At 37.0% G+C, this 11,402-nt stretch overlaps 1 protein-coding gene across 1 annotated transcript; it reads left to right on the forward strand.

The window, feature by feature from the left end:
* Positions 1 to 325: 325 nt before the first annotated feature.
* On the forward strand, positions 326 to 9,939 carry LOC128510769 (cytochrome P450 2B4-like). Its single transcript, XM_053483274.1, has 9 exons — positions 326 to 659; positions 2,185 to 2,344; positions 4,178 to 4,330; positions 4,451 to 4,611; positions 7,236 to 7,409; positions 8,280 to 8,421; positions 8,708 to 8,895; positions 9,334 to 9,475; positions 9,636 to 9,939. Exons 1-9 carry the CDS (start codon positions 465 to 467, stop codon positions 9,845 to 9,847), a joined length of 1,527 nt encoding a protein of 508 aa, XP_053339249.1. The 5' UTR covers positions 326 to 464; the 3' UTR covers positions 9,848 to 9,939.
* Positions 9,940 to 11,402: the final 1,463 nt, after the last annotated feature.

Below are 11,402 nucleotides of genomic sequence, written 5' to 3' on the forward strand. Positions count from 1 at the left end.
GATCTGCCTGAGACGGTATCCACGGTGTTACATATTATTATTATTATTATTATTATTATTGCAACGAACAGCATTTTTTTTCAGTATGAACTTATACTTAATATACACAGATCTATCACTGACAAATTAATTGAAATATAAATAAAAATTTTTTTGAAAGTGTCTTATATTAGTAATCACACCGGTATAAGGAATATTCCATCAACTAGGACTCTCTCTTTCTCTCTCTCTTTCTCTCTCACTCACACACACACACACACACACACACACACACACACACACAGAGAGGAATGCAGGGGCGCTCATTTCTGTTGTGTTACACTATAATGCAGAGGTTATGGGTGAACCATGAGAATGTGACATGAAGTTACGTCATCCCTTTACTGCTTTGTATCTGTCTCCTCCCCTTTCCTGGTTTTCCTGTATAACCAGACTACTACGCGATCATTCTACACTTTCTCAGCATGCAGTCTGTACTGAGTTGTTTGGACCTGGGTTCTGCAGGCCTGGCCCTGTTGCTCGGCCTCGTCTCTCTGGTTCTGCTTGAGATCTTCACTTTGAGGTCCTCGAGGAGCCGCAATCCTCCTGGACCCACTCCACTGCCCTTTGTTGGGAACCTGCTCCAGTTCATAAAGGACCCCATGAACTTTACTAGATCAGTCAGTTTCTGCTTCTTTTTTCTGTCTCTCTATTTTTTTTTTTTTTGCTAATGCTGTATAAATTCATTTTGAAAAAGATTCTATTGTGTGTGTGTGTGTGTGTGTGTGTGTGTGTGTGTGTGTGTGCTTATCTGAAGTGTATGCTGTCTAGAGACAGTGTTGCATAAGAGTTGCACTTCCTTATTTACAGTAGACATGTTTACTGTACAGTTGTTGTAAAGTCTTTAAAGTCAGTGTGGTGCTTAAGTGTTCACCTTATCGAATGTGGTATTGAAACTGAAATGGGTTTTATTTAGGAATTTATTTTATGAATCATCACAAAAATAGCTGTTTGCCAGTGAGGGGTGGGGTAGTGGTGGTGGTGGTGGGCGATGAAACATATGTAAATGCATAAATATTTATTGTATATATTTAGTGTAAAATCTCTAAATTAGTCTCAATGAAAAAGTTCAATGTTATCCTCTGTTTAAAAACAATGTCACATGATCTTAGCATAAATGCACCCGTTCCTGGAAAAACCCAAAGTAGCTTAAAACATTTTCTAAGAAACAGCATCAAGAACACCAAAGATGTGACAAAAACAACTTCAAGCCAAAACTCTGGACTAGTATTAATTAGTACATATACTAGAAACCCAACAGTGCTCTCTATTTTGCTAATTTTATCCACACATCTTGCTCTTCATCAGCCGGTGCTGAGAACTGGTCTGTGTTAGGGTAAAGATTGAATCTTATACTGTATAGAATAATTTAACAAGATCTAATTCTAAAAAGTATCCCAAGCTTTAAACATTCCAGAGAGAACATTAAAGCCCAATCCCAATTCTATTTTCTACCCCTACCCCTCGCCCCTTCCCCTTGTCCCTTGAAACGAAGTGGAAAGGGGAAGGGTTAAAATATTTCCCCTAAGAAATGGGACACCACTACAACACTGTTATACGTCATCATACGTATCTGTTCATTTACATGTACACATACAGTATGGCCGTAAGCAAAACAAACAATGCGTTATCAAAAGCTCGGCAAACTGCCGTGCTACTGAACTTTCATATTTGTTTGTAGCATGTAGTAAAGTGTATATGACATAAAAATATATTTTTGTAATATTGCGCAATCGGTGCTATCCGCTAGCAAACTTTAGCGGTTTTTTTTGCAAACGTTTTTTTACAAAACATCACCATAAACACCAACACAAGACTAAAATTAATATACATATAATAAAGACTTGTCATAAAAATCCTTATTAATGGCAAAAAATCATTAAATTGTCTGCTTGTTCGAGTGAGCGGCCATCTTGAAAATTTCGTTAGCCCTTCTTTTGAAGTGAGGTCCCGAAAAATCTTCGTTTGGAGGGCTATCTGGCCCTTCCCCTTCCCCCTACCCCTCCAACCAAAAGAGAAATGAGACACCCCTACCCCTTCACATGAACGCGCCAAACAGATTGGTAGGGGTAAGGGGTAGGGGTAAGGGGTAGAATTGGGATTGGGCTTAAATCTGACATGAAATCTGACTTGTTCCCCATGCAGACGGTGCTGTACGGTGATCTGTGTTGCGTGTATGTGGGCAGGAGGCCGGTAATCGTACTGAATAGCGTTGAGATGGCGAAGGAGGCGCTGGTCCAGAATGGTACCGTGTTCTCCGGGAGGCCACAAATGCCTTTAATAAAGTGGCTGACCAGGGGCTACGGTCAGTACTGCTGTATATATATATATATATATATATATATATATATATATATATATATATATATATATATATATATATATATATATATATATATTATTATTTTTTTTTTTTTTTACAATATTTGGTAACCAGGCTCATAAACACTGGAATAATTACATCTTTGGAGACTTGATTTTGTAGGAAATAGGGGAGACAAATTTTTATAATTTAGTTATAATTTGTTATAATATTATAATTTTTCACATTTTCACTGAAGTTATTATTAAGTTATTAAGTTTTATTCCTTATGGACTTATGCTTATAATATACACACATACTGTATATACATCAAGCAGCCATATGATAGGTAAAGTAAATAGGAAAAATTTTCTTGTTACAGTGGAACATGTCTAGAGGTGAGCTACGTTAGGCATCTGGTCCGATCACACTTGTAGAACAAATGTAACACAAAGTGGTGAAAATGTTAATGTTGGTTGTTATAGAAAGCATCTAGGTCCAAGTTCATTGCAGTTTGTTGCTTATGAGACTGATCAGGGTGCCCATGCTGACCAACGTCCACCAACCAAAGTGTTGGTAAAAATGTAAAAAAATGTTTGTAATTTTAACAGTAAAATACTGTATAAATGCTACAGAATAAAACCTTTGTTGATAGATTTCAAAAATCAGAAAAAATATCTGCTTTGTAAAAAATAAACCGTAAATTTTACGGTAAAAACCTGGCAGCTGTGGTTATCAGAAATTTACTCTTAAAAGTACGGTAGCACTATTATTGGTTGTACAGGATTGCACTCATTATACTGTATTTTTAATGGATTTTAATATTTTTTTTCCTACGGTTTATAGCCGTCTAAATTACATTAACCAAGAACTTTAAATTCATGAATGGTTTTCTGCCCTTTGATCACTGTGGTAAGGACAGTCGCTAACACGCGCCACTTTGCCCGCGGCCACCGCTCACCAGCCTGTGCCCGCATGCCAGCAGGGCACTGCCCACCAGAACTGCACGTGCACACCTTTCCTTCCCTTTTTCCCTTCCTCCCTCCTTTAACCCTTTCCTTCCCTAAGTAAAATTACCCCTTTTCCGTAAGACCTCGCCACATGTCTGTTGTTGCCCCAACTTGTGCCAAACCCATTAAAAAAGACAAACATATTTAGCACCCCAGTGCAGTATGCACCTAAAAACCACAATGCAGGACAGAGGACATAAACAATTTTATTATGTTTGATAAAATAATTTTTTGTGTAAAGTTGTAATAAAAGTCCTTCTATAAAATTATATGCTTAGATTGTCTACCCAAAACACTTAAAAATGTCCACCCTGACATTTGTATATTTGATTTTGAAAATTAAAATATTGTTTTGCTCTCTTTATTTAAAAAATACATGGGACCATGCTGATGTCCAAGTCTTGAATAAATATTGATGAAATATCGATGAATGAAGTCACTGTGGTTATTCATAATAAAAAAAAAATAGTCCACCAACAATAGCAATTGTGTAGCAAGCATGGTAGTGTAGTGGTTAGCACTGTCGCCTTGCACCTCCAGGGTCCGGGTTTGACATGTGCTGTACCACCTACCTAAACATTTGTTGCAAACCAGGTACACCCCTTTATGGCAGGGGTGGTCCCTGATAACAATGGCTCATGTGGATCGTGTGCCCTGACACAATGCAAACAAACTTACAGGACTTAAAGCATCTGCGGGATACCACACACACATTCAGAGGTCTTGTAGATTGCAAAACTCAAAACTTGAGGCCGGCGGTTTTAATGTATAGCTGATCATTGTATATTATAATGATGGCTTTAATAACCTCCTCTACTTGTGTCAGGTATCGTGACTGTCACATATGGTCATGCATGGAAGCAGCAGCGGCGTTTTGCTCTCCACACACTACGGAACTTTGGTCTGGGTAAAAAATCGGCGGAGGAGCGAGTGGCAGAGGAAGCCCGCTGTCTGATCACAGAAATGCTCAAACATGAAGGTCAGCCATGTAGACAAAGTCCTAATATTGTCAGGCTGCACACCTGACAATAAGTGCTCAGGTGTTATATTTTTATCTAATCCATTCCCTGAAACTTTTATTTCATTATTCTCCCTTCAGGAAAAGCTCTTGACCCCATGCACCCCATAATGAATGCTGTCTCCAATATCATCTGCTCCATCATCTTCGGGGATCGCTTTGACTATGAAGACAAGCGTTTTGCTAAGCTCCTGGAAATCCTGAATGAAAACGCTCGGCTCTCTGGCTCAGCTGTGGGATTGGTAATGATAATGTGCATTTGGGGTCAGGGGTAGCTCAGTGGTTAAGGCATTGGACTACGGTTCGGAAGATCCCAGGTTCAAACCCCACATTGAACTACTACAGATGTGTAATGAGATAAAAAATGTAAGTCGCTCTGGATAAGAGCGTCTGCCAAATGCCTAAATGTAGTTGTTGGATTTTGAATTGTAATTGGCCTGAAGTTTTTATTGTCACGTTTTTTTTTTTTTTTTTTTTGTGGGGTGTTAATAGCTGCTTTAAGTTAAGTAAGACCAGAACTAACCTTTTTAAATGTATAATGGGTCACTTGTAAATAACAATATATATATATATATATATATATATAAACCCCAAATCCACAATCTCAGAGAATTAGAATACTGTATTGTGACAAGGTTCAATATTCTAGGCTCAAAATGTCCCACTTTAATCAGCTAATTAAGCCATAAAACCTTCAAAGGGATCCTGCAGCCTTTAAATGGTCTCTCAGTCTGGTTCAGTAGGAAGCACAATCATGGGAAAGACAGTTGTGCAGAAAACTATCATTGATAGTCATGAGGAGGGAAAGCCTCAAAAGGTAGTTGAAAAAGAAGTTGGATGTTCCCAAAGTGCTCTATCAAAGCACATTAATAGAAAGTTACAGTATGTGGAAGGGTAAAGCGTGGGGAAAAAATGTGATGACCATAGCCTGGAGAGAATTTCAGGAAAAGGCCATTTAAAAGCGTTGGGGACTTTCACAAGGTGTGGACTGAGGCTGTATTCCTCTTGTCAATTTGCTCTTGAACAACAAACAACATCAGAAGTGTCTTACCTGGGCTAAAGAAAAAAAGAACCGGTCTGTTGCTCAGTGGTCCAAAGTCCTCTTTTCTGATGAAAGCAACTTTTGCATCTCATTTGGAAACAAAGGACCCAGAGTCTGGAAGAAAATAGAAATGAAGAGGTACACAGTGCAAGATGTTTAAAGTCCAGTCGGATTACTGTGCTTAATTGGCCAGCAAACTCGCCTGACATGAACCCTATAGAGAATCTATGGGGCATTGCCAAGAGAAAGATGAGAGACATGAGACCGAACAATGCAGAAGAGCTAAAAGCCACTATTGAAGCATCCTGGTCTTCCATAACATCTCAGCATTGCCACAGGCTGATATCTTTCATGCCACGCTGCATTGAGATTGTCCCTGATGAGCAAGCTGAGTGCAACAGTGCTGAGGGAAAATCTCCCTAAGATGGCAATAGGAAGAAACCTTGAGGAACCAGTCTCAAAAGCAGACCCATCCTCATTTGCGTGAAAGCAGGCATAGCAGGAATTTACTCTGTCTTAGGCAGTTTAATATAACAGAAGATTTAAGTTAATATAAAGTCCAGTTTGTTAATGGAGGCTCAGGAACAAAACTGTAAGATTTACTTCTCAACAGAAGACACAAGTCCTCAGAAAACAGCTCTGACCACTCACGCAGCACGCAGTAATCCATGTAATGGAATCTCCAACCAGAAGCGAGGCACCAGGATGAGTCAGGAATGGTCCAGAGGGCAGAGATGGTCGAGATCACCAGTATCTCAGGAGCAGCATATGTAGCTCAACAGAGAGAGAGAGAGAGAGAGAGAGAGATACAGTAGGGAGAGAAGAGAAGAAAAAGAGAGATAACAGTTAGTTATGGTCACAGTCACATAATGTGTTGTATCAGGTAGATGTATATTTAGTGGAGAGTTCTAGCAGGCATTGTTTAGTGACAATATATTTCTTATTTTGGTGATATTCTGATAATATCATCTACAAGAGCTTTAAATGAAAGATGAGAATCTATAATCACACCAAGGTCTTTTACTGTTGTACATGAAACAGAAAGTCCATCCACAGTTACTGTGCAATAACACTAATAACGATCAGTCAAATAGGATCTGAGCCTGGAGAGGGCTGTTATCTTAATTTCTTCTACATTTAATAATCTGTAAACAAGAATAATATAATCAGTGGTGTCAAAATCTGCACCAAGGTCAAGTACCACAAGCAATTAGATGCAACCCTGATCAGAGGCCAATAGGAGATCATTTACTACTATAACAAGTGCTGTCTCTGTGCTGTAATGAGGTCTAAAACCTGACGGATACAGTTTGTGTATACAATTCCTAGGTAGAAATATATATAGCTTTTATGCTAATATATTTTCTAGGATCTAAGTGATAAAAGGGAGGTTAAATATCAGGCTGTAGTTGGACAGCTGACAGGGGTCAAGGTTAGGTTTCTCAATTATGGATTTAACTACTGCTAGTTTAAAAGATTTTGGTTCATACCGACTGCTGAGTAAGAAGTTAACTATTTTACTCAGTTATTGCTAACACAATCTGTTCTACTTTAGAGAGAAATAAACAGTAATAACTGATATGGTTTATTGCAATCATACACTGTTACCAGCAATTCTGCAGGCTTCCAGTTTATCTGGAGAATTGTAAAGAATAATCAAAACAAAGCTAGACAATGGTTTTCCTTATCTATTAAAATTCCTAGACAATATATTCCTTCAGATAGATAAACTACAGTATATACACGTATAAACCATTTCAGAAATCAGCAATTTTATTTATTTATTTTTTTACTGTACAAATTTTATATTTCTTTTTTAACTAGATCTTCAACTTGGTCCCCTTCATAAGACACCTTCCTGGTCCGCAGCAAAAGGTTCTACAGAATGCCAACGCTTTAATAGGGTTCATTCGTGAGATGATGGAGGATCACAAGAAGACACTCGACTCTGAGAACCTGCGTGACTTTATTGATGCATATCTGGTGGAAATAAGAAAGGTAAAAAGATAAGACTTTAAACCATGACATACTGGGAGTGCAATTCACATCACTTATTTAGATTACTGAGTTCCAAATACCTTCTGACCTTGAACTTTATTGCGTTCTTCTTGTGTGATATTGGCTTGAGTGAGGAGTCGGATTAAGACCAGAGCAACTATATGTTGTTTTAACCAGAATATGTCAAACTAAAGTGTTTTGGTAAAAATCTATGTAAATGCACTATAAAATGTAATTTAAAACTGATATTAAATATACAATATAAATATAAATGTTGACAGGAAGTCCTACCACTGTCATAAAAATATGAATGAATCATATGGTCACCACTCGCCTCCACAGTTTCTGGATGGACAATAGAGGCTCCTACTGTAGGTGGATTGCTGGAATAAAAAGAAAACAAAAAACGAACAAAAAAAAAAACAACACATCCATTAAAAGAACTTAGTTTTTTTTTATTAAAGAAACCTAATTTAAAGCTGTTAATCTCAATTCAAAATTATAGTTAGTTACAGTATAGACAAATCATTTTAATAATTCATAGCCCATCTATGAACATAAGGAACAATTCCTTGTAACATGTAATACGTACTGTAAAGGTTAAAAAAAAGTCTAAATAAATAAAGAATAATCTTAGACAATCTGGCAACCTTAGACTAAATGGTGTTACTGTGATTACGCACAGATTATTTAAATAATCAGAATAAAAATCCCAGGAAATACAAATGCAGGAAGTATGTTTACAACCCTATTCTAAATATGTGGAATTCCCCTCAAGTTAATTTTACTGTAACTTTTGGACTTGTGTGTTTATAGGGAAATAATTAAGTGGTGGATTTAGGCATTACAGAATATTAATGTTTTGAACAGCAAAAGTCAAATGAAGATTCAACATTTCATGAGGACAACCTGCTGATGTCCACCGCTGATCTTTTCCTCGCTGGAACTGAGACCACAGCCACCACTCTCAGATGGGGTCTGATCTTCATGATGAACCATCCAGAAATACAAGGTAGTGTAACAAATAGTCAAGCACTCATGTATAATGATGCAATCACGGAGTCTCACGATCTTGTACTCCTTCATGTATAATTTGGAGCAATTGTTGTAAGAATTAAGATTTTGTACTTTTCTATCATAAACAATGTAAATGAAACAATAAAAACATTAATAATTTCACCAAAAATTAAACTCTGGTACAAACAAATTTTTTTGTTTGTTTTTTAAAAGTTACAAATGTAAAAAGCTAACATACTATTTAAGACACTGTCAACCGATGTTGTGTGTTGTGTACTTAGATCGCTGTCATGAGGAGATCATTCGTGTGATTGGTTACGATCGTCCCCCGACAATGGATGACCGTGCGAGTATGCCGTACACACTCGCCACTGTGCATGAGATCCAGCGCATTGGGAACATCGTTCCACTTGGTGTAGTTCACCAAACTACAGGGACAACACAGCTACAAGGATACACCATCCCCAAGGTATAATATGTAGCATGTTGTCTTTAAAAATGTTTATTTATCATTGGCTTTTCACGATATTGACATGAAATTTTTGTCTCTGTCATTAATTCTGGCACAAAAATTTAATAATATGTTTAGAGGATACCAGGTTTAAAATCCACGACCACCAAGTTGCCACTGTTGGCCCTTGTGTAAAATCCTTAACCCTCAACTACTCAGATTCATAATAACATAAAAAGTCACTCTGGATAAGGGCGTTTGCCAGATGCTATATATGTTACTATGGAGGCATGTACATTTTAGAATGAGTGAATTGATATAAACCTGCAGGTTGTACAGTAGCTGCACTACTGTCAGAGATGCTGTTAGAGAAAAACAATCAACACCCTCTGAACAATTACAATCCAGAATGTAACAGCACCTATACAACATATTTTGTTTCTATTTTTATGCCAGGGAACTGAGAGCGTACCCAACCTAATGGCCATAATGCAGGATAAGGAGCACTGGAAATATCCAGACACGTTTAACCCTGAGAACTTCCTGGATGAGAACGGCCAGTTCTGCAAAAATGACTCATTTCTGCCTTTTTCCCTGGGTGAGACATAATCATCAATTGAAATCATATTTTTTAAAAACTAAGCCACATGTGTGAACTTTAGTATCAGGATGTGTTAGGTTTTTGTACTGTTGTTATATCATGAATGTATGAGGCATGTGCGTTTTGATATTATACCCTGTGTGTATGTGTGCTGTAGGTCCGAGGGTGTGTCTCGGTGAATCCCTTGCAAGGACAGAGCTTTTCATTTTCTTCACGTCTCTCCTGCAAAAGTTGCAGTTCTCCTGGCCACATGATGCCCCGCCCATTAATATGGATGGCATCATGGGTTTGGTCAGGCAACCCTACCCCTTTCATATGATTTGCCGTAGTAGGGAGCGTTCAGTGCCGAGTTCACCAGTAACACTGTAATAACTTTTGGATTTTATTAATATTTGTACATATATTTTAAAATTATTTCACTAACATAAATAAAAAATGCACAATATAAAGATAAAAACTCACACCTGGCTACTGTATATTTTGGCACCTGACCTGGTGCTGTTTTATTTTCACTATTCTATGTGTCATTTCAGAACATTTTCCCTCACCTTGTTCATTATGGATCTAAGTCTAAATCAATTCATAAAACAAAAATGGTGCTGAATAGAACCAAAAACCTTTTTCAGAGTGATGCCATAGAAGAACAAGTTTTGGTTCCTTAAAGTTCTATTTGGAAAAGTTTTTTTTTTTTTTTTTTTAAGATGGTAAATTAAGGCAGCATTACAGGTTTTCTAAGAATTCTTTGTCAGTTCAAAAGATTAAATAAAAAAAAGGTACATATATGTGCGGATATTATATTTTTATAGTTAAGAATAAAAAGGTTAAAAAACGTTGTTGTTGTTGTTACTATTAATAATAATAATAATAACAATAATTCATATTGATAATAATAATAATAATAACAATAATAATAATAATAATAATATTGCCTATAAATTATAATTGACAGATGTATGCCATGTTAAAGACATGATAGATGATCAAGTCAGAAAAATCCAAAAGAAAAATCTCCCTCTTCAGTGTTAATAATTTTTGCCTTGGTTGGCTTTAGAGTTAGGGTTATACTGCCACCTGCTGTTTTTGACATGCTCTGTCAGCATGTGTTTGTGTAGACTGATTTTTTTTTTAAACAAATTCAGAAAAAGTAAGTAAAATAAATAAACTGTTAAATGAATAAGTAAATAAAGAAATAAATTCTGAGCAGTTTTTATCAGGTCATTCTCTGCGGCCATTGACATTTTTGTTATATTGGAAAAGATGAATAAACTAAAAGTTTTGTAATTTTAATTCATTCGCTTTGGATTGTTTTTTATCCTCCCGAGCTGTCGCTAATGTCAGATGAGCAACTCCATGTCTGAGGGTCACATAAGGACACATGACCCTGTAAAGTCTCATTAACACTTAATATATAGAATTATAAACTCACTCACTCACACATCGTCTATACCACTTTATCCTGTTTTAGAGCTTGGGGCCTTTCCCAGGAGACTTAGAGCACAAAGCGGAGTGTTAATCCATCGCAGGGCATACTGTACACACACACACACACACACACACACACACACACACACACCCATTCACACGCTACAGGCAATTCGGAACAACAGTTAGCCTACTCTGCATGTCTTTGGACTGTGGGAGAAAACCGAGTGAATGACACCAAGTCCTGGGATAACATGCAAACTCTGAATAATAGACATGCCTTTACATTTTATATAAAAAGTCTTTAGTGTTAAAGCCAACACTATACATTAACAAATACGTACTGTACCATGTCTTTAGGTGGGAGTTTGATTTTTAGCAGTGACTCTCATTTTCAAGCTTCTTCCCTTTTTAAGAAATTAATCCTGAGGTATTGTTCAAAAATGAAAACAAATCCCTTCCTCCATGTGCATGCACACACACACACACACACACACACACA

The sequence above is a fragment of the Clarias gariepinus genome, chromosome 22 (genome assembly GCF_024256425.1).
Source record: "Clarias gariepinus isolate MV-2021 ecotype Netherlands chromosome 22, CGAR_prim_01v2, whole genome shotgun sequence".
Classification (NCBI taxonomy): Eukaryota; Metazoa; Chordata; class Actinopteri; order Siluriformes; family Clariidae; genus Clarias; species Clarias gariepinus.